Source organism: Sus scrofa, chromosome 6, assembly GCF_054392235.1.
Source record: "Sus scrofa isolate SSC_HxYL_T2T_F1_AM1 chromosome 6, Sscrofa_HxYL_maternal_Yorkshire_Landrace_v2.0, whole genome shotgun sequence".
Lineage (NCBI taxonomy): Eukaryota > Metazoa > Chordata > Mammalia > Artiodactyla > Suidae > Sus > Sus scrofa.
In genome coordinates, this window is record NC_139388.1 from 98,049,596 (window position 1) to 98,072,672 (window position 23,077).

General features: G+C 44.4%; 1 protein-coding gene across 1 annotated transcript; it reads right to left on the minus strand.

Moving 5' to 3' along the window:
- Positions 1 to 7,473: 7,473 nt before the first annotated feature.
- SNIP1 (Smad nuclear interacting protein 1) lies at positions 7,474 to 22,570 on the minus strand. Its single transcript, XM_021095969.2, has 4 exons — positions 22,286 to 22,570; positions 20,489 to 20,591; positions 10,071 to 10,666; positions 7,474 to 8,983 (listed from the first exon to the last, which is right to left on the minus strand). The coding sequence occupies exons 1-4, from the start codon at positions 22,507 to 22,509 to the stop codon at positions 8,719 to 8,721; spliced, it is 1,188 nt and encodes a 395-aa protein (XP_020951628.2). The 5' UTR covers positions 22,510 to 22,570; the 3' UTR covers positions 7,474 to 8,718.
- Positions 22,571 to 23,077: the final 507 nt, after the last annotated feature.

Consider the following 23,077-nt stretch of genomic DNA (forward strand, 5'->3'; position numbering starts at 1 on the left):
AGCGGCGCCAGGCTGGGGGCGGTCCTAGCGCGCCGCCGCCCGCCAGGGGGCGCCCGCCTCTGCACTGCGCCTGCGCAGGCGACTTCCGGAGGGGAGCCCCGCCGCGCAGAACTCCCGCGCGCGCGCGCGTGCGCGCGCCCTGCCAAAAGAACCCCACTGACGGGTTCTGCTTTTGGTCCTAACCGCGTTTCTACACCGCAAATTCACCGTGTCCAAAATCAGACTTATCCGCAGTCTCCTCAGTGAATGACTTTCACTGTCCACCGAATTGCCCAGGTCGGAAACCTGGGTACCATCCTCACCCTCCTTCACCCCCTTAATCCAATCCAAAACCAATTCCTGTGGACTCGACCGCAGAAGAGCCCGCAAATTATTTTCTTTTGTCTGCCACCTCCTTCGTTCATCCAGGCCCTCCCTATTTTAGGTACATTATTCCAGGAGCTCCCGTTTCCACTCTTAGCTCCATTTAATCCATTATTCACAGTGGTGCCAGGATGATTTGTTTGGGGAAAACAAATGTGTTACTCCCCTGCTTAAAACCTTTCAAAGACTTCCCGTTGCCCTTTAGAGAGACAAACATGTGTGGTGGTTAATGACACAAACTAACTACCTAGTTCAAAATTCTACCTCTACCATTGATAAGCTGTCCCACCCTGGGCAGGTAACTCAATTTCACTTGGCTCAATTTCCTCCTCTATAAAATGGAAGTAATAATAGCTCCTACCTAATACAATTTCCATAAGGAATTAATCACTTAAGGTAAGTGCTTGGCAAGTAAGCACTACTTAAGTCAAATCATTAAGCCTGATATTGTTAACTTTGTTTTCATCTCCCCCCTGTTTATTTCTCCTCTCCATTTTTCAGGGTTCTGCAATTTCATTAGAAATCCAGGTAGGATTTTTTTTTTCCATTTTGCTTGCTTGCTTGCCTGCTTTCCTTCTTTCTTGCTTTCTTTTTGCTTTGCTTTGAAAGTCTCTGTGTTTCTTCAGTCTGTGTATTTGTACTTTCACCAGTTCTGGGAAATTCAGCTATCTTTCCTAGGATATCCTCTACCTCAGTTTCTCTCTCCTTCTAGAATTCAGATTAAATTTAAGAATCCTTTTTTTTTTTTCTCTCTCTACTGCATTCTGTTACATGTTGATCTTGTAACCCAGGGTCTCGCTGAACTCTCTTATTGATTCTAGGTTTTTTGGTAGATTCTGTGGGATTTTTGTTGTTGTTGTTAGGGCTGCACATGCAGCATATGGAGGTTCTCAGGCTAGGGGTCTAATCAGAGTTGCAGCCATGGGCCTATGTCACCGCCACAGAAATGCCAGATCTGAGCAATATCTGCAACCTACACCACAGTTCATGACGCCTGAGCGTGGCCAGGGGTCAAACCTGCATCCTCATGGTTACTAGTCAGACTTGTTTCCACTGAGCCACAACAGGAACTCCTCTTTGGGATTTTTAAAGTAGACAATAAATTCATCTGCAAATAGGGAGATTTATTTTTTTCCTTTCCAACCTGTGTGTTTTTGTTTCCTTTTTTTGCCTTACTGTGCTGGCTAGACTTCCAGTACTATATTGAATAAGAATGGTCAGAGCAGGAGTTCCCATCATCTTTCAGCAGAAAGAATCTGACTAGTATCCATGGTTCAATCCCTGGCCTTGTTCAGTGGGTTAAGGATCCAGTGTTGCTGTGAGCTGCAGTGTAGGTCGCAGATGAAGCTCAGGATCTGGCATAGCTGTGGCTGTGGCAGCTGCAGCTCCGATTCAACGACTAGCCTGGGAACTTTGATATGCCACGGATAAAATAAATAAATAAGAGGCTAAAGAATAAAAATCCTGTGATCATGTCAACTGACACAGAAAAATCATTTGACAAAATTCAACACCGATTTACGATAAAAAACTCACTAAACCAGGAATAGAGGGTAACTTCCTCAACCTGATAAGACTGAATATGTTCCTCTTAAGGCACAAGTCAAGGATGTCTGCTTTGATCGTTCTTTTTTTATTATTTTATTTTATTTTTGTCTTTTAAGGGCTGAACCTGCAGCATATGGAAGTTCCCAGGCTAGGGGTTGAATCGGAGCTACAACTGCCGGCCTACACCACAGCCACAGCAACACCAGATCCTTAACCCACTGAGTGGGGCCAGAGACTGAACCCGTATCCTTATGGATGCTAACTGGGTTTGTTACCACTGAGCCACAATCAGAACTCCTAGATGCTTTTTAATTATTCTTTTTTTTTTTCTTTTCGGCTGTACCCACAGCATATGGAAGTTTGGGCCAAGGATCAAATCTGAGCAGGAGCTGTGACCTACACCACAGCTGCAGCAACACTGAATCAAAGAACGATCAAAGCAGACTTGTGCCTTAAGAGGAACGTATTCAGTCTTATCAGGTTGAGGAAGTTACCCTCTATTCCTGGCTTACTGAGAGTTTTTTTTATCGTAAATGGGTGTTGAATTTTGTCAAATGATTTTTCTGAGTCAGTTGATATGATCACAGGATTTTTATCCAGTGTCGCTGTTGCTGCAGTGGATTATTAACCCACTGCACCATAGAAGGAACTCCTTTAATTATTCAAATTTTAAAAATAGTTATAGGATTATTCAGATAACCTATTTCTTTTTATATATATATATAACCTATTTTATATCAGGTGAATTTTGGTAGTTTACAGTTTTTAAGGAATTGATCCATTTCCTCTAAGTTGTTTATTTATTTATTTTATTTTTGCTTTTTTTAGGGCCACACTCATGGCTCATGGAGGTTCATCATGCTAGGGGTCGAATCAGAGCTACAGCTGCCAGCCTACTCCACAGCCACAGCAACGCCAGAACCGAGTGGAGTCTGCAACCTACACCACAGCTTATGGCAATGCCAGATCTTTAACCCATTGAGTGAGGCCAGGGATCGAACCCACAACCTTATAGTTCCTAGTCAAGTTCCTTTCCACTGGGTCACAGCAGGAACTCCCCTAAGTTGTTAAATTTATACACATGGATCATTTCTTTTGACCTACTTTCTAGTACACTAATTTTCCCTGAAGTTTCTGTTAAAGGGATTCATTGAAAAATTTAGTTATTGTATTTTTCATTTCTGAAGTTTCTATTTGGTCTTTTAAGTAACTCCCAATTCACTTGTTGCCATTTCTTGTTCCCTGTGGGTATTTTCATGTTTTGTCGTTTGTCTCTTTGAAAATGAAATATTCAATCTATTCTTTGAAATAGTTGTTCCAGGAACAACCAGGAACATCTTAAAGTAACTAGTATTTCAAGTAACTGAAGTCTTGGACAATCACTTTCTGTTACCCGTTATTTCTGAGGGTGAGAAACTTTTCTTGTGTGCTTTAAAACATAATTGTTTCTTTGCAGAAAAAAAGAATGTGGAAATAACCAGAGGGGAAATGAAAAGTCCCTTCCTCCAAAGAGTAATTTCATTTATTAATATCAGACACCTGGAGGCGCTAATAGTGCATGGTCATCTTAAACCAAGTTCAAGGCTTAAGATTTTCTGAGCTCTGTCTTCAAACCCCTGGGAGAATACAATTTCGGATCAGCTTTTTTATTCTGAAAGGTATAGCCCTTTGGCATGCCAGCTTTTTGTGGGAAACATGTTCTATTGTATGCAGGAAACATACTCATTGTATGCAGGCTTTGGGTTTTGATTTCGGTCCCATTTACCCCAGGGTAAGGTCTGCTTTGCAAGAATCAAAATAGTTTGCCTTTAGATCGAATGTGGCTTCCAGGCATGTATCCTCCATTTCTCTCTGGATTATTGTTTATTTTGTTTTGGTCTGATAACTCTCTATTTACAAGTAAGTAAATGATGATTTAAGAGATTTTTTTTTTTTTTTTTTTTTTTTTTTTTTTTTTGCGTTTTAGGGCCACACCTGTGGCAAGTGGAAGTTCCCAGGCTAAGGGTCAAATCAGAGCTATAGCTGCCAGCCTATGCCGCAGCCACAGCAATGCAGGATCGGAACTGCATCTGTGACCTACACCACAGCTCACAGGCAATGCCGGATCCTTAACCCACTGAGCAAGGTTAGGGATAGAACCCACCTCCTCATGGATACTAGCCTGGTTCGTTATCTCTGAGCCACAATGGGAACTCCTTTTGTTTATTTTTTTTATCCAGAAATTTTTAGCTGTTTTCAGCAGGGGGCTTCAGAAAAATAACTTAGTCTGTCATTAAGAGAAATCAGAAGTTTCAGTCACCCTCTTTGCCCCATTGAACTTCAAGTGCTTCCAAAGCCTCATTTATCATGTCAGGCATTTCTGAGTGCTAGGTCTCTGCCGAGAAATGTTGGCCTGTTTTGGCATCTGCAAAATTTAATGATAATAGAAGCCTGCCCTATAAAGTTGAAATGAGTTAAGGTATGCATTTTTGCATATGTAAAATACTCAGAACCAGGCCTTGTACACAGAAAGTATTCCTAAACATTGGCCAGTTTGCTGTTGTTATTGTTGGCCAAGCCCTCAGCATGTCAGATTCCTGGGGCCGGGGATCAAACCTGTACTACAGCAGCCACAGAAGTGCTAACACTAGACCCTGCTGAACCACTAGGGAACTCCAACATCGGCCAGGTTTAGTTTTTTTTTTTTTTTTTTTTGGTTTTTAGGGCCACACTGGAGGCATGTGGAAGCTCCCAGGCTAGGGGTCAAATCGGAGCTATAGCAGCCAGCCTACAGCACAGCCACAGCAACACCAGATCCAAACCGCATCTGCCACCTACACCACAGCTCATGGCAATGCAGGATCCTTAACCCACTGAGTGTAGCCAGGTTTGAACCGGCATCCTCATGGATCTTTGTTGGGTTCGTTAATTGCTGAGCCACGAAGGGAACTACATTTTTTTGGGGGGGTCTTTTTAGGGCCACACCCGAGGCATCTGGAAGTTTCCAGGCTAGGGGTCGAATCGAATCAGAGCTGTAGCTGCCTGCCTATGCCACCGCCACAGAAACGCCATGAACTACATCGCAGCTCATGGCAATGCCAAATCTCCAACCCACTGAGCAAAGCCAGGGATCAAACCCAAATCCTCATGGATACTAGTCAGATTCATTTCCACTGCATCATAATGGGAATTCCCAGAAACCACTTGATTTTATAGGCTCCTTTCCACTTCACTCCAGTCCTGTGGTGTTCTGGACTGCTCAGTCAGAAGCAAATACTGGATCAAAATCTACCTATTTTCTTTTCTTTTCTTTTTTTTTTCTGTCTTTTTAGCTATTTCTTGTGCCGCTCCCGCGGCATATGGAGGTTCCCAGGCTAGGGGTCAAATCGGAGCTGTAGCCACCGGCCTATGCCAGAGCCACAGCAACGCGGGATCCGAGCTGCGTCTGCGACCTACGCCACAGCTCACGGCAACGCCGGATCGTTAACCCACTGAGCAAGGGCAGGGACCGAACCCGCAACCTCATGGTTCCTAGTCGGATTCGTTAACCACTGCCCCACGACGGGAACTCCAAAATCTACCTATTTTCTAAAGCATACTTCAAATACCATGTCTTGCACAAGGTGCAACCCCATCCCCCAAATTATTGCTGTTTCTAACTCACAGCTATAAACCACTTGCTAGCATAGTGACCTTATGTAATCATCCATTGATTGGACTAATTCACTTTAGAGTGAATATGAACAAATCAACTGCCTTTTATTTTCTAGTCTTTTCTAGGGCTGCACCTACAGCATATGGAGGTTCCCAGACTAGGGGTCTAATTGGAGCTGTAGCCACCAGCCTATACCACAGCCACAACAATGCAGGATCCAAGCCGCGTCTGCAACCTACACCACAGCTCACGGCAATGCCAGATCCTTAACCCACTGAGCAAGGCCAGGGATTGAACCCGCAACCTCATGGTTCCTAGTCGGATTCGTTAACCACTGAGCCACGACCAGAAATCCTCAACTGCCTTTTAAAATAATTTCCTAGTCCTGCTGAATAGTACAGAGAAGTATACCCAGTCACTTGTGATAGAACATGATGAAATATGAGAAAAAGAGTGTATTTGTATGTATAACTGGGTCACTGCTGTACAGTGGAAATTGACAGAACATTGTAAATCTGCTATACTTAAAAAAATTTTTAAAAACCCATTTCCTTGGAGTTCTTGCTATAGTGCAGTGGGATCAGCGGTGTCTTGGGAACACTGGGATGCGGTTTCAATCCCCGGCTTAGCACAGTGGGTTAGGGATCCCGTGTTGTGGCAGGTGAGGCTTAGGTTGGATGTGATCCCTGTGGTCGGATCTGATCCCTGTCCTGGGAACTCCATATGCCATGAGTTGGCAAAAAAATAATAAAACAAGTAGCCCTTTCCCTCGATATAAACTCACACAGCCAGGAACATCATGGGATCAGAACATTCTCACACAAGCAAGCATGCTGGCATGTTATGTGCATGTCACACTTAAGGCTCTAACGTGGGAGCCTTTCATTCCTCACATCTACAACGACTTTCCACAAAGGGAAGGATGCTAAGAAATATAACCATCTGTGCACTATATCAAATAATGGTCAACCTGAAATATACATTAAGTTCTAAGCCTTTAGAAACCAAGCCATAGGAGTTCCCGCTGTGGCTCAGTGGAAACGAATCTGACTAGCATCCCTGAGCACACAAATTCAATCCCTTGCTCAGTGGGTTAAGGATCCTATGTTGCCATGAGCTGTGGTGTAGATCACAGGTGAGATCTGGATCTGGTGTTGCTGTGGCTGTGGTATGGGCCAATGGCTCCAGCTCCAATTTGACTTCTAGCCGGGGAACCTCCATAGGCTGTGGGTGTGGCCCTAAAAGGACAAAAAAAAAAAAAAAAAAAAAAAAGGTAAGGAAGACCATCTAATAATGACATTAGTTTCAACCCAAGAGGAAGAGTTAGCAGCAGCCCTCAGTTGGATCATCTCTCCTTCCTCCCCATCACCAGCTGAGGGTGCACAAGAAGGGACTGGGGTCAACTGGTATGAAGCCCACCGAGTATAACCCGACTACTCTGGGAAGGAAAACCCCTTCACTGCTAACTCAGAAAACATGGCTGCTTCAGCAGGACCATCATTCACTCGCTGAGATTTGAAGATCTGGGTTCCTACGCTGGTGTGGGTTCAATATCCCTGTGACACCCTCCACAACTGTCTCCTTTTACTCAAAAATACTGATATAGGAGTTCCCATCGTGGCTCAGTGATTAAGGAATCTGACTAGGAACGATGAGGTTGCGGGTTCAATCCCTGGCCTCTCTCGGTGGGTTGGGGATCTGGTGTTGCTGTGAGCTGTGGTGTAGGTCGCAGACGCAGCTTGGATCTGGCGCTGCTGTGGCTGTGGCATGGGCTGGTGGCTACAACTCCCATTAGACCCCTGGCCTGGGAACCTCCATGTGCCGAGGGTGCAGCCCTAGAAAAGGCAGAAAAAAAACAAAACACTGGTAACAAAGATTTCTTTTGCAGCAAACATACCTCCATGCTAGGCAAGAAGTACACATCGAAATGAGGTTATATTTACAAATTTTATTATTTTTTATTCCAAAAATACATATATAAATGAAAACCTGCTCTTCAAATGCAGGGAGGCCTTTGCCTATAATGTAGTATTACATTTACATCCCAAAACATTCTCATGAAAATCAGTATGCCGCTCTTTCACACACAATTTCTTAAATATGTACATATATACACACACACACACACACACACACACACAATAGATGTAAGTAGTTAATGACTTTTCTACTTACACATATTCCTCTGGTAGAGAATTAGGAAGTCGGGCAATTCCCCATGCTTTCCAGCCTTGGGAAGGTAAATACCACCTCTCTGAACGTCTTTTTAAAAAGATGAAACATGTGAACCACACAACCTCCTTTAGACATATGTATGTTGTTAGAATAAAGCAAGGACCCTGCCACATAAATGACAGTGTGTTTCTCAGAGAAGAATGGAGATAAAATCAAAATAAAAATGCAAAGCTGAAGAACAGATAAGATGATCAAAACTGTTATGAACATGCTCCAAGGAGAAATCAGAGCTCTCTCACAGATCCATGACCCATTTCAGCCTCTCATGACGTGTCATCAGCATCTACCGGCAGTGGCCATGATCTTCCTGTACAGTCATATGCTTAAGCAGGCTCCATAAAGCATCTCTTTAAGTCCAATAGTCAATAGTGAGGTCATGTGGTAAACCGCGCCCCCCCCCAGATGAAGTGCAAAATCAATTTCCATGACTCAAGAGCTCAACCAGGTCAAAGCTTTGGTATATAGTCTAGAGGCTGTTTTGGTAATAACCAAAGCTTAGTAAGATTCTCTGTTCAGGGGTTTGCCCCCCAAACAAAAACCAACCCAGTCCACACAGCTTAACAACTATATAAATAAAGTAACTGTACAAAGAGAACAAGCCACAGTTCCCCTTTGAGGAAGGGTTTATAGTTTCCTAGACAGCAGTTCTGAAAGCACCAACTAAAGCCACAATGTTTCTACTAAAACGGGATGTGTTGGTGAGACTGTTCGGAAAACAAACGCCCACAGGCATGCGGTTGATGTGCCACAGAAAAGAGTTCAACCAAACAGAAATCAGTTTTCTTAAACTGTAACTAACGTAAGCTGGTCAGCAACAGAGGAAAGACTTAAGGCAATAAGAGGCATTACAGAGCGCACGGCAGTGCCCTTAAGAGTCAATCCCAAAGCCTCTGAAGAAAGAACAGGTCTCTCGGGAGTTTGGGTTGTTTCTTAGTTTGCTAGCTGTCAGACACTTCCTCCTCCTCCTCGTCATCCTCATCTTCTTTCCTGTCTACTTCAGATGTGTCAGAGGACTCATGAAGCAGGACATACTCTCTGCTGCTGAACCCGAATTTAAGGACATCCTTTTCCTTCAGTTCGTAGTATCTCTGAGGCTCAATTCGCTTGTTGTTCAGGAACGTTCCATTGCCTGAGCCGAGGTCAATGATGTAGGGCTTCACCCTGCGGCCAACTGTCCCATCAGCACGGGTATATTCCACAAGCCTAACAGAGATAAAGGAGAGAAACCTGTGAGTGAAATCCTGCCTCATATCATCCAACTCTTGGCTAACATAGCTTAGATGATGATGTAAATAACCTGGCTTGAACACAGTTCAAGTTCAAATGCTAGGAAATCAAGGAGAAGGTATGGCCATGGATTTGGAAATTGGGAGCGAGTTAAATATGCTTAGTAGAAATGCGGTGATAAACGGTCACTAGGTGGAGGAATTCATGGCTGATCAAAACCTTAGAAGAATCTAAGGCCTTGGAGTTCCCGTGGTGGCACACTGGAACCAAATCCGACTAGTATCCATGAGGATGTGGGTTCCATCCCTGGTCTCATTCAGTGGGTCGGGGATCTGGTGTTGCCGTGAGTTGTGGTATAGGGTGCAGACGTAGCTCAGATCTCTCGTTGCTGTGGCTGTGGCGCAGGCCAGCAGCTGTAGCTCTGATTCAACGCCTAGCCTGGGAACCTCCATATGCGACAGGTGCAGCCCTTTGGGGTGAGGAGGGGGGAATCTAAGGCCTCTTGCCATGCTTAAGAAATACATTTGTTTAGAAGCCATATAATACTTCTTTCACTTATATTTCACCGTATTTTAGCCTCTGTCCTAATGGGAACAAACCAATGATGGACTTGGACTTTACAGTCAAGAGAACAGATAAAATGATCAAAATTGTTCAAATTAAAATTGATTTGAGCCAGAGCTCTACCATAGTGATCATTTTTTAGGCAGGCCACTCAGCTCTGCTGAGCTATATCTTCTTGTCTGTCCAATGGGGTATTAATACTTGTCCTCGCCTCCCCACAGGATTGTTGTGAACATCCAACAATAAAAGATGTGCTACGGAACCTGTCAAGATACAGATTCAGCTAACACATGCCAGGCATCCTTAGTTTTACTTCCACTTAATCCTCGTAACAGCCTTGCAAGTAGGTAGAAACTGAGACTAGTATTAGACACGAGGGGCATAGGCTTCTGCACGTGTATGTGTACACACACCCACCCCCACCCCCACCCCAATAATCCTAACCAAGACATTTGGCTTCTGATGGCACTTCCATTTCTCTCTGCAGATGGACACTCACCGGTACTGAAAGACGGCGTGCTGCTTTGAACAAGAGGGATGATCGATGGGAATGTCTGCGATGCGGCGATGTCGGCCCAGGAGGTAAGCGCTCTGCCGGTGGATGTACATCACAGGAAGCACCTCATCGTTTTTAAAGGGGTAGAGGCGCCACCGCTTTTTGGGGATACGTGCTTCTGGGGGCTCACTATATTTAATGACTACACCCCGGAAGGTGTTGGTGTCCTCCAGAAGCGCCCCAGAAAGTTCAAAACTTGGCTTTTCTTTAGCAGGCACCTCTTTGTCTTTGTTGTTGCCACCAGGCCTTGCAAGTGAGTCCTGAGATGTGTTACCAGCACTGGCTTCATTCTTCTGGCGGTGCTCCCGGCGCCGGGCGTTATAGAACTCCCGCTCTGCTTCCTGTGCCTGCAGGTTTTGAATGTCTCGATCCCGCCCCTGGGGCTGCCCACCACCAGGCCGCTCGCTCGAGCCTCTCCTTTGGTGGGAATGGCTGCGGTGTCTGTCTCGGTCACTGTTCCTAGCGCGCTTGTGCTCCTGTCCTGAGGGTTCTCGGTGCGGCCGATCCTCCCGGCCTCTCCGGGGATGATCCTCACGTTCCTGATATCCAAAGAGATTCAGGAAATGAAAGGCAGTCCACAGTCTATGAACAAAGCTGCATTTGAAAAATCATTTGTGTAACACGACACTGTGAGTCAACTATACTCCAATAAAATTTTTATTTAAAAAAGTCATCTGTGATTTGGACTTTGGCATTCAGAGCAAAATGTCCCACACAAATAAGGTTATCAGTGGTAGTCACTTGCAAGGCCACCACATTGAATAGGTGCCCTAGGCCCCTAGGCTGCTGCCCAACTATAGTTCTAACAGTGTGAGCCCGTGTTCAGAGCTTCAAAAACAAGAACACCTATAGGCAAACTTATAGGGAAGTATATATAAAAAATAGAACTAACGGAGTGAGTTAAGTAGTCACATACAAAATAATTACGTGGAATTCCTGTTGTGGTGCAGTGGAAACAATCCAATTAGTATCCATGAGGATGCGGGTTCGATCCCTGGCCTTGCTCAGTGGGTCAGGGATATGGCGTTTCCGTGTGCTGAGGTGTAGGTCACAAGTGACTCGGATCTGCCATTGCTGTGGTTGTGGTGTAGGCCAGCAGCTGCAGCTCCAATTAGATCCCTAGACTGGGAATTTCCATATGCCGTGGGTGTGGCCCTAAAAAGCCAAAAAAAAAAAAAAAAAAAAAAAAAAAAAAGGAAAGGGAGAAAGCTAGCTTTCTCTTATGCAAAAATAAAAACACAATAGTAATTTTATTTATTTATTTGTTCACTTGTTTGTTTATTTTTCTTTTCAGGGCTATACTCAGGCACGTGGAGGTTCCCAGGCCAGGGGTCTAATCGGAGCTACAGCTGCCGGCCTACACCGGGGCCACAGCAACGCCAGATCTGAGCCGTGTCTGTGACCTACACCACAGCTCACAGCAAGGTCGGATCCTTAACTCCCTGAGTGAGGCCAGGAATTGAACCCACAATCTCATGGTTCCTAGTTGGATTCGTTTCCTCTGCACCACGATGGGAACTCCCACAATAGTTATTTTAAAAGATCTTATTTGGGAGTTCCCATTGTGGTGCAGCAGAAATGAATCAAACTAGGAACCACGAGGTGGCGGCTTCGATTCCTGGCCTTGCTCAGCAGGTTAAGGATCCGGCATTGCCGTGAGCTGTGGTGTAGGTCACAGATGAGGCTAAACCTGGAGTTGCTGTGGCCGTGGTATAGGCTGGCAGCTTTATCCCCAATTAGACTCCTAGCCTGGGACCCTCCATATGCCGTGGGTGTGGCCCTAAAAGGACAAAAGACAAAAAAGTAAAAAAAATTAAAAAAAAATAAAAGATCTTATTTAAAAGATAGTTATTATTATAACAAAAATTATTCCATACCTAGGAATAAACGTTAGGAATATGCAAGATGTGTAAGAAGAAACTTGTACTACAGTTGGCCCTTGGACAACGTGGGGGTTTAGGGGCACTGACCCTTTGAGCGGTTGTAGTCGGCCCTCTGTGTATGTGGTTCCTCTGTATTTGAGAGTCCACATCCACATCCAGAGTCAGCCTAAAGCGGAAATGGAGTACTGTAGTATCTGCTGTTGAAAAAAATCCGCATGTAACTGGACCAGTGCAATTCAAACTCACATTGTTCAAGGGGCAACTGTGTAGGTATCTTTTTTAAAATCTCGAAAAATGGGAGTTCCCTGGTGGCCTAGTGGTTAAAGGATCTGATACTGTCACTGCTGTGGTGCAGGAACTCTTTTTTTTTTTTTTGTCTTTTTGCCATTTCTTGGGCTGCTCTTGCGGCATATGGAGGTTCCCAGGCTAGGGGTCGAATTGGAGCTGTAGCCACCAGCCTACGCCAGAGCCACAGCAATTCGGGATCCAAACCGCGTCTGCAACCTACACCACAGCTCATGGCAATGCCAGATCTTTAACCCACTGAGCAAGGCCAGGGATCGAACCCACAACCTCATGGTTCCTAGTCGGATTCGTTAACCACTGCACCACGATGGGAACTCCGGTGCAGGAACCTGTTGCACACCACTAGTGTGGCCAAAAAAAAAAATCTGAAAAAATGAAGAAACATATCAACGTTTCTTTAAAAAGACTCAGTACTGAAAATCAGCGCAATAGATAATGGGCAACAGAAGGTAACAAGCAATTTTCAGAAGAAATAACTATCTAATGAATACATGGAAGACAGGGTTATCCCCGCACAGGACTGAGACCTGGTTCCCACTGACTCCCCAAGCCCAGCCTCAACGCCCTCTCCCTGCCACACCCAGGGGTGAAGCGGAGGCCTACTTTCTCAGAGCAGGACCCAGTTTTCCCAAACTTCACAGCCTCCAAAGACAAGTATAAGAGAGAGGGAGCCTCAGACACCCACCCCTCCTACCCCAAGACATTCACAAGCTTGCCACCACCATCTGCCTTGAGTTCACCAGGACTAATCTCATTATGTCCTTCATCCCTGATTAAATGAGTCACTATAAGAAGTCACAGACTCCAGGTCATCACCCCTACCTCCCCTGGACTGGAATCCCCTTAAGGCTCTATATCTCCAGGATTCTGTCCCCAAACCCCACCCTTCAACTCCTGAAGCCACTGTGCAATGCCCCCTGGAATGGAAAGCTCGGCAAAAACAATCTACATACTCCACATTTTCCCAGGTAGGTCCCATCTCCTTTTGCTGTAACAGCAACTGGTTCTGCCCTGAGCACACAGCTCCTGAGAGCTGGCTCTCTCAAACGGCTCTTTTGCTCCCTCTGACCCCCTCCCCAACTCCCACCATCTCTGGGCCTGAACATAAGGCAGGCACCACCCACGCTTCTCACTGCCAATTCTAGAACACTCCTCACCCTTTTCTTTCTCCCTAAAAACACTCAGCTCTGAATCGCCACATAAAACCACTGCCACCCGATATTCTCGTGGCTGCCGGCATTTACTATCCCTGAATTCCTTCCTCTCACTTCTTGCCAGGCATCCTCCCCTTGGTGATTTCAGTAACACGGAGGTGCCCCTTCCTACATGCTGGCCTCTCTATTGAGCTTCTCTCTTATTTGTCTCCTCCTTTCACCTCTGCCACTCATCCCCATATTTATACCCGCCTTTTCATTTCTAGTAACAGCAACCCCTCTACTGTTCCAATTTCAAGCAGTCCGCTTTCTGTCCACTTTTCCAGCTCATATTTTACCCAACTCTAATGATCTTTATCCCAGTAAGACTTACCCACACCTCTGATCCTCTCACCTCTGCACAGTCCCTCCTTTTTTTTTTTTTTTAAAGGAACATGGCAAGTCCCCAGGCTAGGAGTTGACTAAGCCACATCTGCAACCTACACCACAGCTCACGGCAACACCGGACGCTGAACCCACCGAGCAGGGCCAGCAATCAAACCCTCATCCTCATGGATTCTCGTCAGGTTTGTTACTGCTGAGCCACAGCGGGAACTCCTCCCTCTCTTGATGGCCTCTCTTCCCTTCCTGTCTAACTTAAATTCTATGGTCAAGCAGTAGGATGACCCTTGCAGACACAGTGACATCCCCTCACCTCCATTCTGTTGCACTGTCCTGGCAGAACCACACCCAGCATTAAACACATCAAAGTGGCCAGAGGAAAACACAAACCATAGTGACTGGTCGCACCTTAGCAGCATGATCCCAAGCCTCCTTGATGATGCCCAGTAACCACCCTACATTTCCTCCATCTCTTTAATCTCCCAGATAACTGTTTCAGCCTTCCCTCTCTCCTCAAATCTTTTACATGGTCTTCCCCATCCTTGAGTGACTCAAAAGGGATTTTTTTTTTCTTCCTTTTCTTTTTAGGGCCACATCTGGGGCATGTGGAAGTTCCTGAGCTAGGGGTCGAATCACAGCTGTAGCTGCTGGCCCATGCTGCAGCCACAGCAATGCAGGATCCGAGCCACATCTGTGACCTAAACCACAGCTCACAGCAACTTCAGATCCTTAACCCACCGAGCGAGGCCAGGGATGGAAGCCACATCCTCATGGACACTAGCCGGATTCTTAATCTGCTGAGCCACAAGGGGAACACCTTGAAAGGGATTTTCTACATCTATCCACCTACCAGTATCAAACCATATACTCTGTCTTCCCTTCCTGTGACTAAAAGTAAACTATTTTGCTTCTATCCAAATTAATTCCTACACCTGGGAGCTTCCTTCTCAGCAAGAATACTCCTGCAGCAATGCTCGCCTCTCTTGCACACAATCTACTTCCCCATTCTGCACTGGGTCATACCTATCAGCCAGGCTCCAGCTCTTCTCTGGAGTCCACGTCCCATGTCAGCTTCCACTCTTATTTCTTCACTCCTTTCAGTAAAACTCCTAAAGCATTTTGTTTTAATTGGTCTACAATTCTTCTTCCACCTTCCCCCACCCCCCCGCCCCCGAAAGGCCAGGGATCAAGCCTGGGCCACTGCAGTGATAACACCAGACTCTTAACCTGCTGTGCCACAAGAGAACTCCTTCCATCTTTTTTTTTTTTTTTTTTTTGCTTTTTAGGGCTGCACCCGCAGAATATGGAAGTTTCCAGGCTAGAGGTTCAATGAGAGCTGCAGTTGCCAGCCTACATCACAGCCACAGCAATACCAGATCTGAGCCAAATCTGTGACCTATACCGTAGCTCACTGCAACACCAGATCCTTAACCCTCTGAGTGAGGTCAGGGATTGAACCTGTGTCCTCATGGAGACTAGTTGGGTTTGTTCCCACCAAGCCACAAAGGGAACTCCCCATCTTCTTTTGAACCCTCCAATTAGGCTCTACCCTTACTACTCCACTAAAATTGCTAGTCAAGGCCACTGGTGACCTCAATGTTGCTAAATCCAACGGGCAATTCTCAGTCCCAAAAGTTTTTCAAAAAGTGAAATTTTTTCAAATTTCAAATAAGTGTATTTTCAAAAAGTGTATACCAGGCAAAATTAGTAGATACTATAGAAAGAATATGACAAATCACGTAATCAGGTAATACTAAATAACTAAGATTTCAACATATATTCTCAATTACTGATAAATCAAGTAGGATAATATATAAATAGTTATTATTATTTAAAATCTTTGCAGGAGTTCCCATTATAGGCAGCAGAAACGAATCCGACTAGTATCCTTGAGGATGCGGCTTTGATCCTGCCTGGGCTTGCTCAGTGGGTTGGGAATCCCACTTTGCCATGAGCTGTGGTATAGGCTGCAGATGTGGTGGCTCGGATCCCAAGTTGCTATGGTTGTGGCGTAGGCTGGCAGCTGCAGCTCCAATTCAATGTCTAGCCTGGGAACTTCCATATGCCCCTGGTGTGACCCTAAAAGGCAAAAAACAAACAAACAAAAACAAAAAAAACTTTGCATAGAATATACAGAGAGAGACACATCAAAACATAAAGGAAAAGAAAAGAACATAAGTATGATAGAGCTCTGAAGTATAAATATCAAACTATTAAAATGGCTACCTCTGGGGAGTGAGGTGATTTTTTTTTTGGTTGGGGAGAGGGGTGTGGTTTCTGGGGCTAATGAGAGGAGTAACCATACTCTCACTTTTTATTTTACATACTTTTGTGTTATCACGATGAATATGCAATCGATAAATGTAGCTTTTTTTTCCCGTCTTCTTAGGGCCACATCCACAGCATATGGAAGTTCCCAGGCTAGGGGTCGAGTTGGAGCTGTAGCCACCAGCCTATGCCACCGCCACAGCAACTGAGTGAGGCCAGGGATCCAACCCACATTCTCATGACTACTAGTTGCGTTTGTTACCACTGAGCCACCACGGGAACTCCCCATAAATTTAATTTTTAATGGTGGCTGAGTGGTACAGAAGAGAATACCTGTAAGTACAAGTCATGCTTAGATCAGAGGCTATGTGTACCCCCCACAATCCAGGTGAAAGTTACTGAATTTCAACTGCCTTTGGCTTGAGAGGCATTTCCAAGTTTCTACCTGATTAATACCACAAAATCAGCTTCTTAAGAGATAATCTGAGGTCAGAAGAGAAGTTAGCATAGATAAGCAAACTGAGATACTTCAAAATAATAATAATCAAAACAGTTCCATACTCTAAGCCCCAGGATTGTAAAACAATCCAGGGAGCAAAATGGTGATTACCAGGAGGTGGGTGGGTGAGAGGATAAGACTGATGATATTTAAGGGTACAAACTTGTGGAGTTCCCGCTGTGGCACACTGGGCTGAGGATCCAGCGTTGTCTCTGTGTTGGTGCAGTTTTGATTCCTGACCCAGTGCAGTGGGTTAAGGATCTGGCACTGCCACAGCTGCAGCTTGGATTTGATTCCTGGCCCAGGAATTTCCATAAGCCTCGGGTGCAGCCAAAAAAAAAAAAATTAAAAAGGTACAAACTTGCAAACCACAGAGATAAAATGCACAGTGTGTGTAATGCAATAACACTATATGATAATGATGACACATGATAAATATTGCTTCAGTGGCAGTATATAAATGTATCATAGTAACACACTGTACACCTTAGATCCACAAAATGCAGCATGTCAAATCCATTAAATCAAAGAAGTGACAAGTTGTATACACACACACACCACCCTCTAACAAGTGGTTTGAGAGGTTCAATGTGGATACTCTGGTTCCAGAGGCTGAATTCTGAAATAGCCAAGGCCATGCCTGACCAACTCACAGAGCTGACTATTAGGACCATCTGGCTTTGAATCTTTTTTTTTGGTCTTTTTAGGGCCACACCCATGGCATATGGAGGTTCCCAGGCTAGGGGTCTAATCAGAGTTCCAGCCACCCGCCTACACCACAGCTCACAGCAACGCTGGATCCTTAACCCACTGAGCGAGGCCAGGGATCAAACCTGTGTCCTCGTGGATGCTAGTCAGATTCCTTAACCGCTGAGCCACGATGGGAACTCCCTGGCTTTGAATCTTTCAGGTAGTAGAAAGTTGGCCCACAGTCTCTCAAATTCATAGGAAAATCCATTTTCTAAATGCCAATGTCTCTATTTGCACTTTGTAATTTAGAGTTACTATTACTTTTTAGCTGCATCTTAGGGATATACAAGTTTCCAGGGCCAGGAACCAGCACCAACGCAGTGACCTGAGTCGCAGCAGTGACAACACTGGATCTTTTAACCCGCTGTACCACAGAGGAACTCCCACAGAGTTTCTTTAAAAAGAAGACTGAATGTTTCCCCCTCAGGACTGAGAGTAAGGCAAGACTGTCTGCTCTTACTACTCTTATTCCATATAGTGCTGGAAGTCCTACATCAACAAGAAAGGAATTAAATGTATATAGACTATAGAGAAAGAAACTCCTCCCAATTTGGAGGTTTGAATTATGTAGCAAATCCTGAGTAAACTCTAAAATAAAGGAGTTCCTATCATGGCTCAGTGGTTAACAAATCCGACTAGGAACCATGGGGTTACGGGTTGGATCCCTGGTCTCGATCAGTGGGTTAAGGATCTGGCACTGCTGCGAGCTGTGGTGTAAGTTGCAGACGCAGCTCAGATCTGTTGCTGTGACTGCAGTGTAGGCCGGCAGCTGTAGCTCCAATAAGACGCCTAGCCTGGGAACCTCCATATGCTGGGGGTGTGGCCCTAAAAAGCAAAAAAATAAAGAAATTTAAAAAATAAAATAAAAAGCCAATTCTCCCCCAAATACAATTTTAACATAATTCCAATCAAAATCCCAGCACAATCTTATAGATACGAACAAGACTATTCCATTTCATATGGAAATACAAAGGAACTAGAATCACTAAAACAATTTTTAAAAAGAAGAAAGTGAAAGAATCAGTCTATCCAATTTGAGAACATATTATATAGCTACAGTAATCAAAACTGCAGTATTGGCAGAATGACAGATCAATGGAAGAGAGAACCCAAAAATATAGGCACACACATGCCCAACAGATTTTTGACAAAAGAAGCAAAAGCAATTAAAGGAATTAAATTCCAACAAATGGTGTTGAAGCAAGTGGACATTCATGGGCCAAAATATGAAATCTGATCTAAGGCTCTCACCTTATATTAAAACAAACTCAAAATAGATCACAGACCTAAATCACAAATATTAAGAAAAAAACCATTCTTTTGGGATTGAGGGCCAGGGAAAAATTTCTTAGACACCAAAAGCATAATCTATAAAAGGAAAATGGATAAGCTGGACTCCACCTAAGCTGAAAACTTTCACTCAGAGAAAAACCCTATTAAGAGAATGAAAAGACAAGACACAGACAGGAAGAAAACACTGGCAAACCATTCACCCCAAAAGACCTAGTATTGAAGAATATGAAAAAGAATTCTTAAAACTCAAGAGTTTAAAAAAACAAACAAAACAAATAATCCAACTAGAAAACAGGCAGAAGACATGAAGAGACATTTCACATGAGAGGAAATATAGACGGCAAATAAGCACATGAAAAGCTGGTCAACACCATCAGCCTCAGGGAAATGCAAACTAAAAATCACAGTAGCACTTTCATACCTATCAGAATGGCTAAGAAAAAAAAAAAAACAAAAACGTGTGCCAATACCATATGCAGGTGAGGATGCAGAGAAATTGGATCACTCACACATTATAGGTGGAAATGTAAAATGGTGTAGCCACTGTTATGTTGTACTCGCTCCAAATTTATATGTTCAAGTCCCAATCCCCCCATCTAAGAATGTAACCAAATTTTGTGGAGGTGAGATTTAAAAAAAAAAAAAAAAAAAAAAAAAAAAACTGGTTGAGTTGAAAGGAGTTGACACCCTAATCCAACATGGCTGTTGTGGTTAATAGGAAGAGACATGAGCCAGGGACATGAGCCACTGAGGAAAGGCTATGTGAGAACACAGCTGGGACAGTGACTAGCTGCAAGCCAAGGAGAGAGGCCTCAGGAGAAACCAAACAGCTGAAACTTTGGTCTGTGACTTCTAGCCTCTAAAACTGTGGAAAAAAATACAGTTTCTGTTGTTTAAGGCAGCCAGTTTGTGGTATTTTGTTATGGAAGACCTAGAAAATTAACACAGCACTCTGGAAAACAGTGTGGCAATTTCTTAAAAAAATTAAACATGGAACTATCATACCATACAGCAACTGCACCCCCAGGCATTCATCCCAGAGAAATAAAAACTCATGTTCACACAAAAACCTGTACACAAATGTTTACACAGCAGCCTTATGTCTAAGAGCCAAAAACTGCGAACAACCCAGATGTTCCTTAATGGGAAAATGGTTAAACCCATACCAGTGAATATCATTCGGCAATAAAAAGAATGAACTACAGAGATGCAATAATCTAAATGCATCTGCAAAGAATTTTGCAGAATGGAAAAAAGCCAATCCCATAAGACTGCATACTGTATGATTTCATTTACATAATATTTGTGAAATGACAAAATTACAAAATGGAGACGAGATGAGAAGCTGCCAGGAATTGAGGGCTAAGGGTGCGAAGGAAATGAATATGACTACAAAAGGACTATATGAGGGATCTTGTGGTGATGGAAAGGTTTTGCATGTTAACTGTATTGATGTCAATATTTTGGTTGTGAATAGATAATCAACAAGGACCTACTGTACACCAGAGGGAACTATCATTAAACTATACTTTAATTAAAAACAAAAACCACTTTTCCCTTAAAAATTTTTTCTGGTTGGAATAGAGTTCTATAATTATGTAAAATGCTTCCAATGGGAGAAACAACCACTTCTGTATTATTTTCTTACAACTGCAGGTGAATCAACAGTTATCTCAAAATAAAAGGTTTAGTTTAACGAAGTAAACAGGCAGACAAAAAAACCCCAAAAAGCCAGTTTCTAGAAAAGCCCACCGCAGGCAGAGGTGAACACACACACAACACTCCAGCTCTGATGGAGCCGGTATGAAAACATCTCAATCCGCTTACCTGCTTCACTTTGACTGTTGAGTGGTGAGGACTTCGGCTTCTCCTACTCCGGGGAGACTTGCTTCTTCTCCCCGAGGACTTATTTTTCTTTCTCGGTGGGGACCTGTTCAGAGAATGGTACACATAAATTTCATCTCAATTTTCATTCGCTCATACAAATTAGCTTCAAGTATCAGGCCTATCTACTAACACAAACATCACATTTGTGAAGGCTTCTGCTGATCACACTAAAGGAGTCAGGAGCTTCACTTTTTCAGCCCTGAATGTCTCCCACATATGTAGCTGCCAATTGAAACTTCTCACTTCGATAAGAGAAGGCTAAATTCCCACCTCTCAACTTTCCTATCTTTGCCATCAGGGTAACTGATACCACTATCCATCCGTTCCTCAGGCCAAAAACCTAGAAGTCATCCTAGATTCTTTTTTTTTCTCCCCCTTACCACCAAGAGGCCCCATGCTCCTCCCCAACACGCTCACAATCAATCAGCAAGTCCTCTGGCTCCAGGCTCTACCTCTTCTCTCTCCCACCGCATTCCTACCCACCTCACTATACCGGATCCCCTCCCCTCCTCCTTTTCTAGAAGGAACACAATTAATTCCACTTCAGGATCTTTGCACTGCTTGTTTTCTCTGATTAGATCTTTACAAGCCTGGATTATTTTTATCAATCAGGTTTCAGGTCAAATGGCAGACTTTTCACAGAGAACCACTTCTCTCCACTCTCTATGACATTACTGTCTTAACCTATCCCTAGTACTTGTTACTAACAAATTATTTTCTTTATTTCCTTGTTATTCTGTCTCAGGGCTAGAGCATCTCAGTTTCACCAGGGTAGAGATCATCTATCATGTTCATTCTTTCCACCCCAATACCCAGGACGGCCTGCCTGCCTGCCTCATATTTTCTTTTCTTTTTCTTTCTTTCTTCCTTTTTTTTTTTTTTTTTTTTTGTCTTTTTAGGGCCACACCCTTAGCATATGGAAGTTCCCAGGCTAGGGGTCAAATCAGAGCCACAGCTGCTGGCCTACGCCACAGCCATAGCAACACAGGATCAGAGCCGCATCTTCGACCTACAATGCAGCTTATGGCAACGCTGGATCCTGAACCCACTGATCGAGGCCAGGGATGAATTCTACATCCTCATAGTCCTCAAGAATACTAGTCCAGTTCGTTACTGCTGAGGTACAATGGGAACTCCCATTATTTTCTTTATTTCAGTTTTATCTGTGTATAATTTTACAGTTTGATTCAAATTCCACATATACATTTATATTTTAAAAAATTGTACATAGCTATTTTCCACATTATTTTATAACCTATGAGGTCTTTAGCACATAATAAGTACTCGACAAAACTATGTCGAATGAATGAATAAATTGTTCGCAAAAGACAATTTCCCCCCAGAATATCAGACAGATCACCTAGGCTCAGGATATGAAAACTTCTTGGGGCAGATAACTGAAAAAATAACCCCATTTGGAGGCAGGTGGGAAAAATCTTTCATTTCAACATAAACTATCATTGTCATCAGCTGGACCATACTCGGAGAAATGCTGAGCACACAGAGATGAAGGAGCAAGAACTTGCCCATCAGGCATTAGGCGTTTAACGCCCAGGTATAACGCAAGTAACAGGTATCAGAGTAAACGTTAACACACTCACAACCGGTCACTTCTATCGCCTTAGGATTAATTCAAGCTGCCGCGCTCAGCATTCAAGGTGTGCTCCTGGTGCCAGCCCTGTCCCCCTTTCTCAAAAAGCCCGACCTCAGGTCTACCCCAGGCTGCTTCCCACTTACCGGCTACCTCCTCGAGCTCGGTTCCCGCGGTGACCGGGGCGGCCTGACTCGCCGGCCAGCGGGGAAGGGCTACCGCCGGAGGAGTCCGGACGGCGATGGACAGGAGGCGCGGATTCCGGGCTGAGGCGCTCCTGCTTCACCACCACCGTCGCCGCCGCCACCATGTCCCCGTCCCGGTGCCTTCGCCGACTTCCCCGCTCCCGCTCGCTCTTCACCTCCTTCATGCTGTGAAACGGCTGAGCCAAGGAAAAACAGGACCGTCGCGCTCCTCTCCGTGAAGGAAATGACGGACTTGAGTCCTGGACTTCCGCTTCCGGGTGCGCGCTCTCCCAGAAACCCTCGCGGCGGATAACGCGATCAGAATCCCGAGTGGGCGGGGCCTTAGGGACCCGACTCTGTGGGGCGGGAGTTTTAGGTTTCAAAAACAAATTGGGGGGAAAAAGCTCCTCTCAAGGTTGTTTGTTGACGCGTTATTACTAGTTACTAAACATGGGGACAAACTACACATCCAGCAGTAGAAAAGAGATTATGTCACCATTTGCAATGGTATTTACAAACTATACGACAAATGGAAAAAAGTCTGACTTGTTAAATGGAAGAAGCAAGATGCAAAATTGTGCGCAGACTGTGATGACATTTACGTTTGGAAATACGAAGGAAAGGGGAAGAGAAGGAAATGCAATCACAGATCGTAGCCCGGGCAAATCGTCGGCCGGGCAAATCGTCGCCATTTCTCCATTAAAGGCAAACTCTTTTTAAAACCTGGGAACTTTAAATGCCTTCCTCTGGGAA